The 17089-nt window shown below is 33.9% G+C and overlaps 2 protein-coding genes across 2 annotated transcripts in view; both read right to left on the bottom strand.

The window, feature by feature from the left end:
* LOC126965781 (potassium voltage-gated channel protein eag-like) overlaps positions 1 to 1109 on the bottom strand; it is a 23323-nt gene extending 22214 nt beyond the window's left edge. The window contains exon 1 of the mRNA XM_050809544.1: positions 944 to 1109. Within this exon, the coding sequence (XP_050665501.1) occupies positions 944 to 1044 (101 nt within the window). The 5' untranslated portion in view covers positions 1045 to 1109. The remainder of the gene's footprint in view (positions 1 to 943) is intronic.
* LOC126965798 (uncharacterized) lies at positions 1033 to 17089 on the bottom strand. Its single transcript, XM_050809569.1, has 4 exons — positions 17026 to 17089; positions 15852 to 16920; positions 13369 to 13486; positions 1033 to 1129 (listed from the first exon to the last, which is right to left on the bottom strand). Exons 1-3 carry the CDS (start codon positions 17027 to 17029, stop codon positions 13426 to 13428), a joined length of 1134 nt encoding a protein of 377 aa, XP_050665526.1. The 5' UTR covers positions 17030 to 17089; the 3' UTR covers positions 1033 to 1129; positions 13369 to 13425.

Here is a 17089-nt window from a genome sequence, read left to right as displayed (position 1 = left end):
ATGGGTGATGGATCGATGCTGATGCATGGTAATGCCCGGCCACACACGGCTCATATCGTACAAGAGTATATTCAGGAGGTCGGTATCAGCGTGATGGCCTGGCCATCAAGAATTGCTGATCTCAACCCAATTGAACATGCCTGGGATGAGCATGGCAGGCTAGTCAGAAATCGCAGAACACCACCTACTACCCTCAGGGCACTTAAGCAGGCCCTGGTAGAAGAATGGGAGAATATTCCCCAACATCGGCTCCGAAACCTAGTGTTCAGTATGCCAAACCGGCTCGAAGCTGTAATCAGAGCTCGAGGAGGCAATACCAGTTATTCAAAATTAAATAACATGTAAAACATTTTAGTTGAATTTTCTTACACTAAACTAAAAGTGTCTATTTTCATTGTTTTATCTTTTTTTAAGTTAAAAATTGTACTAATGTATAATTTTAGTTTCTAAGAATTTAAGCCTATAAAATTTGCAACAAAACGTTTTTAATCTTAAATCTCTACGTTCTATAGTTAAGAAAAAAATAATAATTTGAAAAGTGTGATTCTTACTTTTGCAGGCCAGTGTAGTTCTGCTGTTTGCAGGGTTAAAAAATATATTAAATATATAAATATTTACGTTAACTTATAAAAGCATTTGTAAATAGTCATAAAATATTTACAAAAACAAGTGCGCAAAAGAATCAAAAAATAAACTACGTAAGTAAGTACTTAATTAAAAATACGTTAGAAGTGGATGTTACGGATGGTGGAGTAGATACTCGCATTATGCAAGAGACACCAAACTTGGTTATTCTTAATATACCCATTAATATTAAAATAACCCCTAGCCATTCAAATTGTTTTTGCAATTCTGTAATCTAACAGAATTTCTCAATAATGACTAATATTTGCCTTACTAGTTTTAAAACTGGAAATTTTATTTTTTTAGTATGAACACGTACCTTGACCAATGTGTAATCACTGCCGAGAATTCAGAAATGCAATAGCCGGTCAAGAGAACACCATAAAGGCTCAAAAATGCCACACAACCTACGTCGAACATATCGCCGGGGGTGAAGTCGCCGTAACCCACAGACAGTATCACCGTTGTTGCGAAGTAGACAGATGTTAACAGGTGATATTTGGTCCTGAAATAATATGATGAATTAATTCCTGAATGTGTAATGATTTTCTTTCTTTCATGTACAAACTCAAATGTTTCCTTGACCAATATGTTGTAACAGCTGATAATTCAAATTTATAATAGCCAAACAAAGACGTATAATAAACAACTAGACTCACACTCGCGTCTATTAAGCAGAGTTATCTTTCAGTTGTGTTTGGACCGCGCTTTCAATACAATGCCACGCAATGATAAAGTGTTCAGTGAAAAACTGTCCAGTATTTCGAGTAAGTGCTGTGTAACTAACTTACAACGTTTTTAATCATTTTGTTTAACTATAACGTTTCCCAATCAGCTAAATTATTACATATTAATGCTTAAACTAAATGTGCTTGCCTCGTGGTCGCGTCCCAGGTTCTAATGAGCTTATACATTAGACTTTGAAAGTCACTACCACGAATTAAGGTGAAATGTATACGTTTAAACAACGCTTATCTTTTAATGGGGGGAGTCTAGTTGTTAATAGTACATCAATGTAGGCAACAAGCCTCAACAATCCATGTGTTGAGTACCTATTGGTTCAAAACTTGCTCTTTAGTAGTAGTAGAGCATAAAAGCAAGACTTCGTGTGATTGCATTAGTGTTGCAATAGAGACCCGAAAAACTATGGACTTCCTTTAGTTGTTTTTCCAGATGGATATAATATACATGACGACACCGGCGACGCTTTCTGATTCTTCTGTTGCTAGGCAACAAATAAACAATAGTATTATGGCGGGCTTGAAAGTAGTTACCGAATCGAAAATCTTAACCTCTAGGCTTTTATATCGTGGCAAACTTAGATAATTTATACGTCAACATAGAGGCTCTTTCTTTTACGCAATGCTTGACAACAGACCAAGTTTATTACTTTAGTATGCATGACAGCTACGTCTTTTACTTGGGATACGTCTTTTTGTTATGGTGTCCGTATGATACTGAAAATAAGAGGCTAACTCATAATGGTCTGCTAACTTAAAACAGCCGCTAAGGAGTGTTATTTCTCATTCTGACTTAGGTCAATAGAAGAAGACAGAATGAGAATTAGCAATGCTTTAAGTTAGCAGACTATTATGAATAAGGGGGTAACTGATTCGATGCTTTCGCAGCTAGAGTCTATCTAGACGTATAAATTATATCCTAAGGTGGTATGCCTATTGAGGTAAGATATTATGTGGATCGCATTACTTTATTTTATATGTACCTCATTTAAATTCTTCTTAATAGATAGTATAAGTAAAATAGAGAGGATATAAAAAAACCTACGAACAAAAATTTAATATTTACGGTATATTATAATAATATGTCCGCTGATAAAGATTTATCGTACTTAGTAGATAGAACTCCGAAGCTTTCATCTTCCCATATCAGAGCTCTGTCAAACCAGGATTGTTGGGAACAAATATTCACAAAACAGGACTCCATGTACAAAACCACGCCTGACCAGTAACATAGTAAACCCACATAGACAACGTATTTGGCAATCTGAAATTATTCACTATAGTTGCAATATGTTACAAAGTTGCAATAATTTACATAATACTTATAGTGAAAGTCAAAGTCAAAATATCTTTATTCATTGAAATCATATTTGATCATTTTGAATCGACAACTTTTGGTTTCTTATAATAATAAGAGCTACACAATGTAGTTTGTAAAGATAATAATATGTTTATCTTGAAAATTATAATGTTTTGTTTTATCAAAACAGAGTTAGAGCAAGTTCATTCCCAAGCATTTTTATCATCTAAGTAATCCGTTATTTTATAGTAAGCTTTTATATAAAGTTTTTATTTAATGGAAAACTTTTTTATTTGTTTACTGTCAGATTAAGTTTATCACTTGGGAGTTTATTATAAAAGCGTATACATTGCCCTTAGCATGTTTCAACTTTATAGAGCCTGATGGTAGTAACAGCGAGCTTATCTTTATTCTTAGTATTTAACTTATGACTATCGCTATTTTTCTTAAACAACTTAATATTCGTTTGCACATACACCAGATTTTCATAAATATATTGACAAGTGACGGTCATTATACTTCTCTCTTTAAGTTAAACTATCTGTTCGCCAAGTCGATCAAAAACAAGCGGCACGGCCGAACCATCCATTTCTCGAAGCACTTCATGCCATATTTTTAGAACGTTGTGGATAAAACTAGACGCCTAAATTTCAGTACCCTAGCAGGCAACGTATAAACACGGTATATTGAAAATTTCTTTCAATTTGAACCAGTAGTTTGAAAATTATAACTAGTAAAAATTTCTTAATTTTGGCCGAATGGCCAAGTTAATCTATTTATTGAAAACAAAAGATTTTTAATATTATATGGTGCCTATGAGATTTTGTTAAGTTAACTAATAACGTTATAACTTAATACGAAGGACCCTTTAGTAGGGACTAAATTAATTGACCGACTTGGTATTACATGGATCTCACAACTTTTTACGGTACTTCTACCTGATTTGCGAGACTTGGTTTTTTTTACAAGTTATGTTTTTAACGGCATTGGTATAGAGTTGCAATATTATATGATATTTTATGCATGTGTTTCTCACTGAAGTGTGAACTCAGTTAAACGGCTATGCCAATTTTGATGTTTAATGCGTTTCTTTATTTTTTTTATTGTTTCTTAAAATTTCACCCACACATTTATTTTCTATGAGTAATGTTTCTCCATCGCAAAGGGTCTTCTTATAGTTAACAACTATTCTAAGTCTTAATTTTGAGATTTCAGGTGGGGCGGCGGTATTAACGCAGCAAACAGTGCTTTTGTTACATTTCAAGACGTTAAATTTAGTTTTAAACCGCTTTGAGTCAAGAGTAAAGTGGAAGTCACACGGCGCTGTAAGTCATCTATACGATCCATCAGATAAAGCCTAATGTAGGCGGTCCCGTACATGACTGTACCCTGATGACCTCTAACTAACCTCTAACTCTTGCCGAGTCGGTTGGTCAAAAGCTTCAATTTAAATTCAATTATTTATATACGATGTTGATAATTATTTTAACTTCCATTGAAATTCAGAATCTGCCTTTAAAATTATTCTTCTTTTATTCCTCAGACGTGAGAAGAAACGGCTGAAGAAAGCTTTTTTAAGTTTAATTGCATTACTTAAATTGTTTATTTTAACGGTCCATTCTTACACAAGGTTGGCATGTTAAAGACATTTACGCTACAGTAACCTTTACCACACAAACGTTTTTTATCAATTCTTTTCAATTTCACAACACATGTATTTTTACATTGTTTGCTAATAATTGTGCAACAATCAAACCATGATTCTCTCTGGGAATGTTGCATAATTTGTAGTCATTCTCTTTCAGATAATAGGAACGCTAAATAAATAGTAAATTCCTAAAATAGAGAGCTATAGAAAACGGACTTCATTTTTCGATTGTAACCAGTGGGAGGCTACGTTGCACATGACGCCGGCTAGATTATGGGTACCACAACGGCGCCTATTTCTGCCGTGAAGCAGTAATGTGTAAACATTACTGTGTTTCGGTCTGAAGGGCGCCGTAGCAAGTGAAATAACTGGGCAATTTCTCAAGGTGACGAGCGCAATTGTAGTGCCTCTCAGAATTTTTGAGTTTTTCAAGAATCCTGAGCGGCACTGCATTGTGAAGGGCAAGGCGTAATAACTATCAGCTGAACGTCCTTCTCGTCGCGTCCCTTATTTTCATAAAAAAAGTAATATACGAATCTGTCCTATTTTCGCATTTTCAAATTATGTTATGAGAAGTGGTCACCTACTTTTATGTATGCCCAGTGATTGTTTGTTGATAAGTATGACGTTAAAAATAGCGCGCGATGGCGATTTATTCTTTTGCGCATTACATGTCCCATACTGCAAGATAACCACAGCCGTTCTAGCGTTCAACAGTGTAAGACTAAAATTACGTTTCAGAGAAAAGATTTCTCCGCAGCCCGCCGCCACGATTCATGCAATTGGATCGAAATATCGGCATCAAATTAATAAAATATATATTTATTTATTTTATTTATTTATTAGAAAAGGCTTACCAACTAGACACACAATTAATATTATGACTACTTATAATATAAAATTTCTTATATTTATATTTGTATATCTAACTTATAGGTATGCACAGCGTTGCCTTCATTTATTATTGTAAGTTAAGTAATACTACTACAATATGTGTTTACTAAAAACTATAATTTTATACATCCAAATTATAAGGGTTCAAAAGCGTATTTTTTAAAATTCCAAATGTATTAAAATTTATATCTATACTACTATTACTATGGAATTTACTGTTATATAATTTTGAGATAAGTTGGATAGGTGAATTTGAGCCATAATTGTTTCTGAAAAATCGTACATGTACTGGCAGATATGTACTAATACGACAAGGATAAGGTGGTACACATAATCCAATCTTAGATAGAAGTAATGGACAGTCTAATTGATTATTTAATAATTTCTTCGCAATTCTAAGGTTTTCATATTGAAAAATTTTAATTTGTCTTTGTAACTTATAATAGTGTAATTATTAGTGACATAACTCAATTTGGATATAAATTTCTTTTGAACTGACTCAATCCTAGTGATGTACGTTTTGTAAGGGCACCAAACTACCGAATTGTATTCAACCTGAGATCTTACAAGGGAATAGTATAGTATTTTAAGCGTAGGAATTGATGTAAAAGCCTTGGTGTTACGTAAGAAAAACCCAAGCATTTTAAAACTTTTGTGAGCTATTTTGTCAATATGTTTATCAAATCTCAACTCCTCGTCTAAAATGACACCCAAATCATTGATATGGTTTATTTGATTTATTTGTATGCCATCAATATGATATTTACTCTCCAATTTCTTTCGTTTCCTAGAAAATTTTATAAAATGACATTTGGACGCATTGAGTTCCATCAAATTATTTTTACACCATAACATTACACGATGGATATCATTCTGTAGTTTCGTTTGATCCTCTGAACAAGTAACTGTACGATATATTTTTAAGTCATCTGCATATAACTCGTAATTTGATTCTTGAATACTTTTGGAAATATCGTTTATAAACAGTGTAAACAATAATGGTCCCAAATTAGAGCCTTGAGGAACACCAGATGTTTGTTGAAATTCTCTAGATTGATACCCACTTATTTTAACTACTTGTGGTCGATGAGCTAAATATGATTCTAACCATACCAATACACTTTCTGAGAAGCAGTATGCATCTCTTAGCTTCTTTATTAGCAGGGTGTGGTCGACTTTGTCAAACGCCTTACTAAAACCTGTATACACAGCGTCAACCTCCTTATCATTGCTCATTTCAATTATAGCAGAATCAGTAAAACACATCAAATTTGTAAGGGTTGATCGTTTTTTAACGAAACCATGTTGTTTTTCACTTATTAAATGTTTAGTTTCCCATGAGATTTGGGAACAGACAAAAGATTCAAATATTTTGGCAGGAGTACTTAGTACAGTAATTGGTCTATAATTTTTAATATCCGATTTATTACCCTTCTTGAATATAGGCACCACCTTCCCTTTTTTCCATTCACTTGGAAATATACCATCCCTCAGAGATTTATTATATATTATTGATAAAGGTATCGATAATTCCGCAGCACAATTTTTATAGAATACGGGAGGTATACCATCAGTTCCCGCACTTTTATTAATGACAAGAGACATTAACTTATTTTTAACTTCTGTTTCGCTTACCTGTAGGTGATTTGTACTATTTTTATTAAATTTTGATGTAGTGTGTCTATCCTTTTGTGGTGATACAATTTTTGATGTGTTATTATATATAGATGAAAAGAACTCAGCAAAAAAGTTAGCAATCTCAGTGCCATCGTTCGATGAACTATCGTTTAATTTCATTAAAGATGGAATTACACTTGTATTACCTCTTTTAGATTTTATGTAAGACCAGAACATTTTTGGGTTTACTTTTATATTATCTTCTATTTTTTTTATATATTTTTCATAAGCACTATTTATAAGCACACGAGATCTTTCTTTTAATAAGTTATATTGTAGTTTATCCATTTCATTCATATATTTTTTGTAGCGTTTTCGTATCTTTTCTTTCTCATTCAACACTTGAATAAGGTTATGTGTGAACCAGGGAGGGTATTTATAATTTCGTTTGAATTGTTTAGGAACATGTAGTTTTATAAATTTATGTAAAATGGAATAAAATTTCGTTACCATAGCATCTATATCCATACAGCTACTTAATTCTGACAACCAGTTTATCGATGAAATTTCACTTTTTATTAATTCATATGCACCCTTGAAGAAATTGAGAGAATTTTCACGGACATTATTTTTTTCTTTTAAATAACTCATTTGAAGCAGGTCTAACGATACATTTAATGGTGGATGATGATAATCCGTACTTGAGATAGCATCTAATGTCTCCACTACCGTCACACTCTTTATGTCTGACAGCACCAAATCTAAAACTCTACTATTTTTATTTAACACAGAATTAAATTGTTTACTATTACAAAAAGCCATGTGGTCAATCAAAGAGGTACCTATTGGAGTTTGAAAATTAATGGGTTCCAGAAATTTATTATCATCCTCTCTGGTCCATTTTATAAAACTCATATTAAAATCCCCAATTATCAAATGTTTCTTAGATTCATTTACAGCAATAGATGATTTCGAGAAAAAGGCCTGAAGAACTGTTTTATCAATAGGAGGAGACATATATACGGCGCATAAGCTTAATTTGTCAAACCCATTAGCAATTTTAATCTCTAATTCTACCCATAAGTCTTCAGCAATACTTTCAAAAGAGGTCATTCTATGAGATTTAATACATTTATGTACGGCAATGAGAACACCGCCACCATCCCTATTACTATATGAAGAATTAGACTGCCTATCACGTCTATAAATCTCATAGCGATCGTCAAATATTTCTCCATCATAAATATTGCTATTGAGCCAGGTCTCAGTTAGTATAATTATCATATAATTATGTAATAATACGTTTTTATTAATCTCATCCAACTTAGTTCTCATTCCCCTTATATTTTGGTAGTATATATCTAATGTTGCATTATTAAAAACATTTAAATTAATAGACATATAAATTAAATTAAATTAAAATCTAAACAGAACGGTGAGAAAACAATATAAACAAGAATTCTAAAATAAATAAGAAAATTATTTAAATAACTTTTCCAGTTGTTCCGGGCTCAAAATAGTCTTGGAGGGAGAGTTTTCGTCTTTACGGATAAATATTTTACTGTTTCTTACCCAAACAAATTTATAACCGTTTTCTTTGGCTTTCTTTCGGGCATCAGCGTGCAAGGATTTGTTGGCTCGCGTCAAGTGTTCGTTCACAAATATTGGCACTTGGGGACCAGCAATGCCCAATAGCGTTGAGGAGAGTTTAGTGTCTTTGTGTGTCTTGTTATATAATATAACAGCTGCAAGTAAATTGTCGCGCATTAATTTGTTAGGAAGCTGACATATAAGGGCTCTTGGCTTATTTGATTCACGATTATACTTAGCAACTCTCGTAGCCAATAAAATATTCTTTGACGATGAAAGGTTAAACCCAACTACGCTACAGAGTTGTTCGACAATTTTCTTTGTATTTTCGTTTCTATGTTCCGGGATTCCAATAATTTCTATATTGCTCTGTCGTGCAATTTGCTCCATAAACCCAATTCGAGATTTTAACTCGCTTACGGTATCACATAGGGTGTCTTTTTCAAAGCGGAGAGATGATATTTCCGTGGTTTTGGAATTGACAACTTCTAATAATTCTTCGTATTGATTATTAAGAACTACGGTGGAATCCTTTAGTTGTTGCAACTGCTGTTTAATTGGTTCCAACTCCGAAACCAGAACCTCCCGAATAATACTCGGTAATTCCTTCGTAATTACGTCGATAATCTTATTCTCAATTTTACTTATAACACTTGACGATATAGTAGAATTGGTTGCCTGCGTTTCTATAGACACTGTGGAAGTGCTATTTAAATTACATTGTTTAGTGTTTGGGGAGCAACTGGAACATATCCACTGTGATCGTGACTTTGTATCATTATTATTATAACCAACACATTCAGAATGGTATTGGTTATTGCATTTTGTACACTTCAAACGTTTTTGTGTAACAAGAATAGTTACTGAACATTTTGTGCATAAAGGCATTACGGAACTTTATACGTAACTTTATACGATTCATCAACCACTTAGTTCAATAAGTGTATGTCTCAGATGTAACTCTTATTAATATTTGTTAAAATATTATTAGAATATTTACATCGCTTACAGTTTGCTCATCCAGTATAAAACCATATACGGCCGTGTGTCATATGCCTTTATCGCCGCAATCCTCAAAGAAATAAGCACTATAGTGGAATGCAATTGTTAGCACTTTTTTATACCTCACCGTCACTTTCAGAATAATTATTCTCTTAAATACTTAGCACAATACTTTAAATTCACTTATTTAAACTATTAAACTGTTCACGTTTTAATCAAAACATTTATTCGATCCAGACTTTATCCATTCATATACAACTTACAATAATGTAACTGTCGATATACCGCGTTTAAATAATTTTATTTTAAAGAACTTGTGTACGTGTGTAATATAACGAGGATTACTATACTATACTTATATATCGTGTGTACCCGTCATAATAATAACAATGTTAAAGTTCCGCGATAATAAAGGTTTAAAAACATTTTTGTAGATTCGTTCTCCGGTTAAGAGACTGAAAAAATCGCAATACAACTTACCTTAACTACAATTGAATTCGTTAGTACTTTTCTCTCCAACCCTTCAAAAAAGCTAGATATTCTCCAAACAAGGCACAGCTTTACTCCTTTACATAAGTAGAATAAGTGATTTTTATGGGGGTCTAAATAACCCATATCATTGTGTACTGTCACAATATATTCCAAAGGTATTAGAGCAACCAAATCCAAATAAAAACCCAAAGTGCCCATGCGGTAATTTAATATCCCGACAAAGTTGTTAATGTATTCTTTCTTTGTCTTCACCGCGGTCACGACTGACATGATTACATTCCACAATAGTGATATCGTAATACATATCTCTATGTGAAAAAATATTCCGCCAGGGAATCTCCTTTCAAAGCCAATGAAATAGGGGTAAACAAGAGAAATATAGAATACAACCAGGAGCATATAGAACTGCCAGTATTTAACAAGGTTGCAGGTGGATTCCAAGATCCACGGAAAATTTGCGCTTACGCAGGTGAAATTTTTAGATCTCTTCTTGATATGTTCTGAGATTATGTAAAGGTCTAAGCAGTTCTCATCAAGTTTGTCTTCTTCTTGTAGCGTATTTGTGTTAGTAAACCCTAAAATGACAAATATTTTATTTAATATAGAATTGAGGAAGCATGCTATGAGTCCAAACTTTTTCATATAATTTAAAATCCTACATCTCAAAATGGTAATAATCATTAACTGAAGAGTTTTTTTAGTTTTATAGATTTGCAAGGCACAGGCGCTAATAGTATATTCAAACTTTAAATCAATGATAATTTCCTGATGGAATCACCCTGTTGGCTTGGGCACGGGGAAGGGCGCTGGTGTGAGACGTGACTTGTGTCGACACTCGGGCTCCTTACGTTACATCAGTGGGTGCTGGGGCTGCTGCTTCGACTGCTGAAGACAGCAAACGTCGCAAATATGTCGGTCTCAGTGAGTCTTACATCTTTGTGCCATTTGGTGTCGAGACACTTGGCCCATGGGACCCAAGGCGCGGAGAATGTACAATGTACTATCTCCGCGCCTCAACAGGGCTACTGGCAACCCAAGCGCTGGCAGCTATTTCGGTCAACGGATCAGCCTAGCTATCCTACACGGAAATGCTGCCAGTATTCTTGGTACGCTTAAACGTTATTTGTAGAAGAATATTCTGAGATACTTAGAGATGCCGCGTATGTTATAGTAAATATACTTGGCATGTCTTCTATACTTCTATTTACCAATTAACATACGACAACGGAGCTCGATAATTGAGACAAAATGACCACTATTATCTTCGAAATAATGGAATCAAACGAGTTTAGTGTTTATCACCTTGAATATATCTTAACTTATCCTTTAAGCACTTGATACTACTTTTCTTCCTGTTTCTTGAGGCGTACACATTTAGCTTCAGGGCAGTGGTCGGTCCCTGCTCCTGTTTTCGGGAGTGAACTCGGCCAATCCTCTCATGTAGTTCAGAACGGATGTCTGTCATCAGGTCTGGGTAGGTTATCATGAGCTTAGTGAAGTCAGTATGATTTAACACTTGACATTCTACGTACGTCGCAGCTTTAACTGTACACCGTGCTGAAAAATATTTTTGGGTAAAAAAGGCTTCTTTTTTCTACATTTCTGATTATGTCTGCTAACATTTGTATTTTTCATCAACTTCAGCTTTGGAATCGATACGAATCTATTTGAAATAAATTTATTCAGTTTGTGCCCCGATTACATGAAACACATACGAAATGTTACGTTGATAGCCATAATTAAGTAGATTTGGCCGTTTCTCATATCAAAAAGATTGCTGGAACAAAACTGTGTGAAAAATGCGGAAAGATCTGTAAGCAACTTATTTCGGCGGACAAGCGGGCAATGATTAGCATAAGATATAGTATATATTAGGTGAAATTATTTAGTATATTTAGTTGTAGCATAATTTAAAAATGTACCTTTTTAATTTGCTTCCAATAAAGGCTTCATTCATTCATTCATTCATCTAGTTATTCAGCCGTTTCTCAGAAACAGATGGACAGAAATTCGAAAAATAATTTTTATTGCCCCCCTTACATATGTACGTATTAATAGGGGTGCTCTTGATATTATGGCATGTTACATTATAATCTTCTCATATACATATTAATATATCTATACATATAATTTAATTACTTGTTCTACGGGATTGACTAATTGAACTATAGAGCCTAAGCGGCTGGGATTGCAAACTAGAAGTTTTTAAAAGGTTTTTATAAGTGAGCACTAAGAAGGTATATTTGGAAATCTAACCCCTTAAGCAAGGATAAAATAAGGGAACACTAATTAATAATAATAATATGTAATAATAAATTTATTACCAGAATTAAGATACATACAATGTAATTAAAGTTAACACAATACACTTTAACATAATTGTGAATATTTGAGTACCTTATACGTTATATGTACTGAGTGTTGGTTCGGCACTAAGCAAGGTGCTTGTGAAGCAGAAGCCGGGAAACACAGTTACTAAAGAAAAAGACTTCTATTTGACTCGCGGAACATAGCATGGAGATGGTAGAAAAATAATAGTAAATTTTTGGAAATTGTATGGGAGTACGTCATTTTGAAGTAAAAACTCACCTAAATAAATCTTTTTTCCATACCTAATATCATTTCGCAACAACCTGTAAGTAGTCGCGCACTAACGTAGGCACTGACATACGTTGTGCCGTCATACGAACCCTTTCCATGATTAAAATTTTATTTCTTAAATAATTAATTTGTTTGTTTGAGAGTTTTAATAATGTACTTTAAATTTAAGAACAATTTTTTTACTGTCGCAGGTTACAGGTGTGTTTTTTTAATGTCGCCATTATGGCGCCATTTTTTATTTTACCCCTAACAAGGGAAATAAGTATAGGACAGTTTGCGCCAGAGACAAAAGCATAGTCTATATACTGCATTCGCAATAGCGTGTTGAAAGAGTCTCGCTTAACTAATTATCATATACTCGAAATTTTGAAATATTTATGTAGAAGTCTTCTAGTATTGAATTGTCTGTTTGTCTTTCCGTGCGTATGTCCGACAGCCATTTTTCTGAATTTCGGTTTGAAAAAGTAAATTCAGATTTATTTGATCGGAACTATTGAGAGTGCATTTAAATTTCGGTTGCCATTTATAAACATGTAATTCTGCAACTGTGGAACATTGCAGTATTAGGTCCACTGACTCTGAATATATTCACTCCTTTACTTGACTGACTATGAATTTTCAAAACATCGTCGTCAAAATATTGTATTTTCAGAAAAATAAAGTAATTATTTAGTACAGTTGATTATGTTTTGAATTAAATACTACTAACTACATATAAATAAATAAGATAGAGGCCTACATCTATCCCATGTTAGGCCATAGCTTTATTAATTAATTCATAATTTTAAGGTACTATTCTAGAAGCACCTTATGTTCAAAAAAGAAAGATCAGCTTCACAGCTTACAAAAGCCTACATTACCTGGAATATTGAAGATGAGAGAAATTTCTCCAATGCACGTTCCTTTTGCAAATGATATCATAGGACTCTCGTCGTCTTCATCCGACAGTAACTCAAGAACTCCATTTGTGATACAAATCTTTAAAAAAACAAACGTGTGCAATTAGTGAAATTTAAAAGCAAACATTTAAACCAGCCTGTGGGGCGAGTAACTTGAGTGTAAAAAGGAGGAAAAAAGAGCCTTATAGAGGAAGCTCATGGTTGGTCAGAGGGCTATGCTCGTAGTTTCCCTGCGAGATCTAATCAGAAATCAGATCCGTAGGAGAACCAAAGTCACTGACATAGCTCAGATGGTTACGAAAATGAAGTGGCAGTGGGCATGGCATATAGCTCGTCGGACGTTGGGGCAGTCAAGTCCTCGAATAGCGACAACCTACCGGAGGACTAATTAAATGGTTAATATTGCCGGAATAGGTTGGATTAGGGTACCACAGGACCTAACGTCACGGTGATCACGGGAGCATTTGTCCAGCAGTGGACGTCTACCGGCTAAAATGATGATGAATCATGAAAAATTAAGTCAACAAGCATATTAGACCTCAGATTGTAAGTAATCTCTACCGCCCATCTACCACCAGAGGAATCACCAGGGTAGGGTCTTTGAAGTTTATCTACCCATCTTAACGACCTTACCAGTGGGAGGCTCCTTTGCTCAGGATGCCGGCTAGAATATGGGTACCATACTGGCGGCTGTTTCTGTCGAGAAATTAGAAAACATTATTGCGTTTCGGTCTGAAGTGCGCCGTAGCTAGTGAAATTACTGGGCAAATGAGACTTAACGTCATATGTCTCAAAGTGACGAGCGCAATTGTAGCGCTGCTCAGAATTTTTGGGTTTTTCTAGAATCCTGAGCGGCACTGCATTGTAATGGGCAGAGCGTATCAATTACCATCAGCTGAACGTCCTGCTCGTCTCGAACCTTTTTATCATAAAAAATTATTATAATAATACTTAAGTTAAAAGAACAATAAAAATCTTTTTCTCCAAAGACACATTCATAATAATTTGTAGCCACTAATACTTATCATTGTTTTTCTGTGTTTATCAAATATATATATAGAAATATTTTAACTGGCGTCTGTATGATTTTCGATGAAATTGGCTACCAGTATGGGGGTTTAAGGACATTTCCACTGGTTTTGACTATTCCATGGTTATACTGCTATTACATCAAATTAATGAATGAAGTCATAATGTGTTTAAATTACCATAAAGCTCTTATTTTGGTTGTGATTGTAAACAATGTCACCAGGAAGATAAAACTGATGGGACATTGCTAAGGAGAGTCTTCGTAAAAACGCTTCATTTTGTTTTCTAAATATAAGCGAGCTATAGAGCGGGACTGCATTTAAATCGTAACAGATTTCCATCAGTAACGGCGCAGGCAGAATTTTCATTAATTTGGGCTTAAATACTCCTGATTTTTGATACCACAAATCCTCGTAATATCTAGAAATTTAGATATCTAATTAAATAACTCAATTCTAAATTGCCATAATATTATATTAAATTGTATATGTTAAAAAAATAATATAATGTGATGATGGAGCGGGATGTATTTCGCATTATCATGCTTAAGATATATTTGATAACATGTACCTATATGTTATAACATATATTTTATATTATTTACTGATATGAATAGCCATTTCTATACTGCAGAATAGGTATATTCGCACTATTTAAGAATAACCTAGGTCCTAAAGAATAATAAAGAGAAAAATTTAAAGAAATACTGAAATAAAAATCTATCTATCCTTAGTTTAACTTACTAGAGGTAGACAAATCTATCCTTTTACGCTTAGTAACATTTCAATAACCTATCGACATACACCATAGGAATATATTGGACATACCTATGGATAGATAAGATATTCTCATTCAAAGGTGACAGCAATGTATCCGTATATAATAATAATCCGTATAACTAGAGATACGTTATTGAAAACGGCCGTTAATGAAATAAAATAAAATTAGATTATTGTGTCTGTGTCAACGTATGTGTACGGATCCGTTAAACATTTTAACTTTTAAATCTCAATAAATTATTGATATTTTTAAAGCATTTTTGGCAGTAATGATTTTACAGTGGATTTAACCTTGGCGGGATAGAGGTAGGTAGTCCGACCTGCTGTCTGAGGTCTTGAGTTCGTAACCTGTGGTGTGCAAAATACTATTGGATTTTGCTGTGAAATCCTTAGCAGCAGCACAGAGTCCTGAAATGAACTTGTTTCACCTCTCCATACCCTATCGCGGATACACAGGCGTGAGTCTTAAAAGATTTTGCAAGAAAAGTATTCAACAATATTTATTTAGCATTAAGATGCCTCCTTAAATAAAGGTTATTCGACAACTGATCATTGGTATGATATCTACCAACTGGTAGGCCTTTGGCTTAAACTATTATTATCCATTAAGTCTAGTTATTAATAAAATCTTAATACCTCAGCACTCGCGAAGTTGTGTCAGCGTCCATGTTAATCAACTGCAAATGATTCTGTATTTTCTTAAGTTGTCTCACATATTTAGCGCGCCGTGTTGTAATCGTGATAAACTGAGATGTCAACGACCCGACGAAAATAACTGTTGTCAAAAAGAAACCCAACAGAACCGCTACAGTGGCCACGACCCTTTCCAATGAGGACACTGGATACAGATCACCAAGTGAATTTGTCGTCAATATCATAACAGACCAATAAGCACATATAAAATGCCAATCCAATACCGTCTCTGTGGGCAAGTTTACAGCCCCGATTGACCAAGATGAACGTAGACTGTGAATATTAAATGATCTATACGACGATAGATACCAAATACACGTCCAAGTGTGAACGGAAAGCAAAAACAGAATTAAATACTGCGCCAAGAATATCGTCCATTGGTTCGTACCGGCTTGAGATGACTTGTTGTACAAGAACTCTATGATTCTGTAAACTCGAACGGTTGCCATGACCGGAGAAATTATAAAGAAATGAAATGGTAAGTCGAAAGACAGTAAATAGCTTATAGGATACGGTACAGCTAAGAATAAATCAACTATTACTCTCTCTATACTAGGCTCGACAAGATTAAGAGTTTTTCGCCATTGCTTAGAAAACTTTAAACCACAGAGGAACGTCACATCAACAGCAAAAACTAAGTTTAAGCAAGCTAGCACGAATATTATCCAACTTGGTTTACGTTCTCCTTTGTAGAATGTAAAAACACATGTGTCAAGAATATACGAGATAAATATGACTGAAAGGACGAATAGATTCCAAAATGAGTTTATGTATATGAGCAAGAAGTAGCGTAATCTATTAGTAGTCAAATCGGACTTCGGCTCCTGCAAAATGGCGTATATTTTGTGCCTTTTCTGTTCATCAATTTCAACGACAATATTTTGCAAATTTTCTTCTGAATATCGACCAACAGCTTGAGGATTAATAAAAACCTTTTCATTATCTGCCCTGTGCCTGGATTTATAAATATTTAAATTTGATTCGTCCTCATCTTCATGATCTGATTGTGACGCTGAAAATAAATGAGATTCATAGCTAAGTAGAGCAAAATTAAATTAATAATATAAATTAAATATGTTGATACATTAATAACATATAAAATGAGAATAACACTTACACATTCTAATCTGTTTCTGCAAATTTATTTATTTTATCCGTTACTATTGAAATCGGAAATTCTG

This window comes from Leptidea sinapis, chromosome 8 (assembly GCF_905404315.1).
Source record: "Leptidea sinapis chromosome 8, ilLepSina1.1, whole genome shotgun sequence".
NCBI classification, from domain to species: Eukaryota; Metazoa; Arthropoda; class Insecta; order Lepidoptera; family Pieridae; genus Leptidea; species Leptidea sinapis.
The sequence above is the reverse complement of the archived record's forward strand: the minus strand, read 5'-3'. Positions and strand labels throughout refer to the sequence as shown.

Bases quoted from the DNA above. Each gene is read 5' to 3' on its own strand.
- LOC126965798 (XM_050809569.1), bottom strand. The intron at 13,487-15,851 runs GTATTAAGATTT...GTTTTTTTAAAG, and splicing joins ACAACTTCGCGAGTGCTGAG to ATTTGTATCACAAATGGAGT.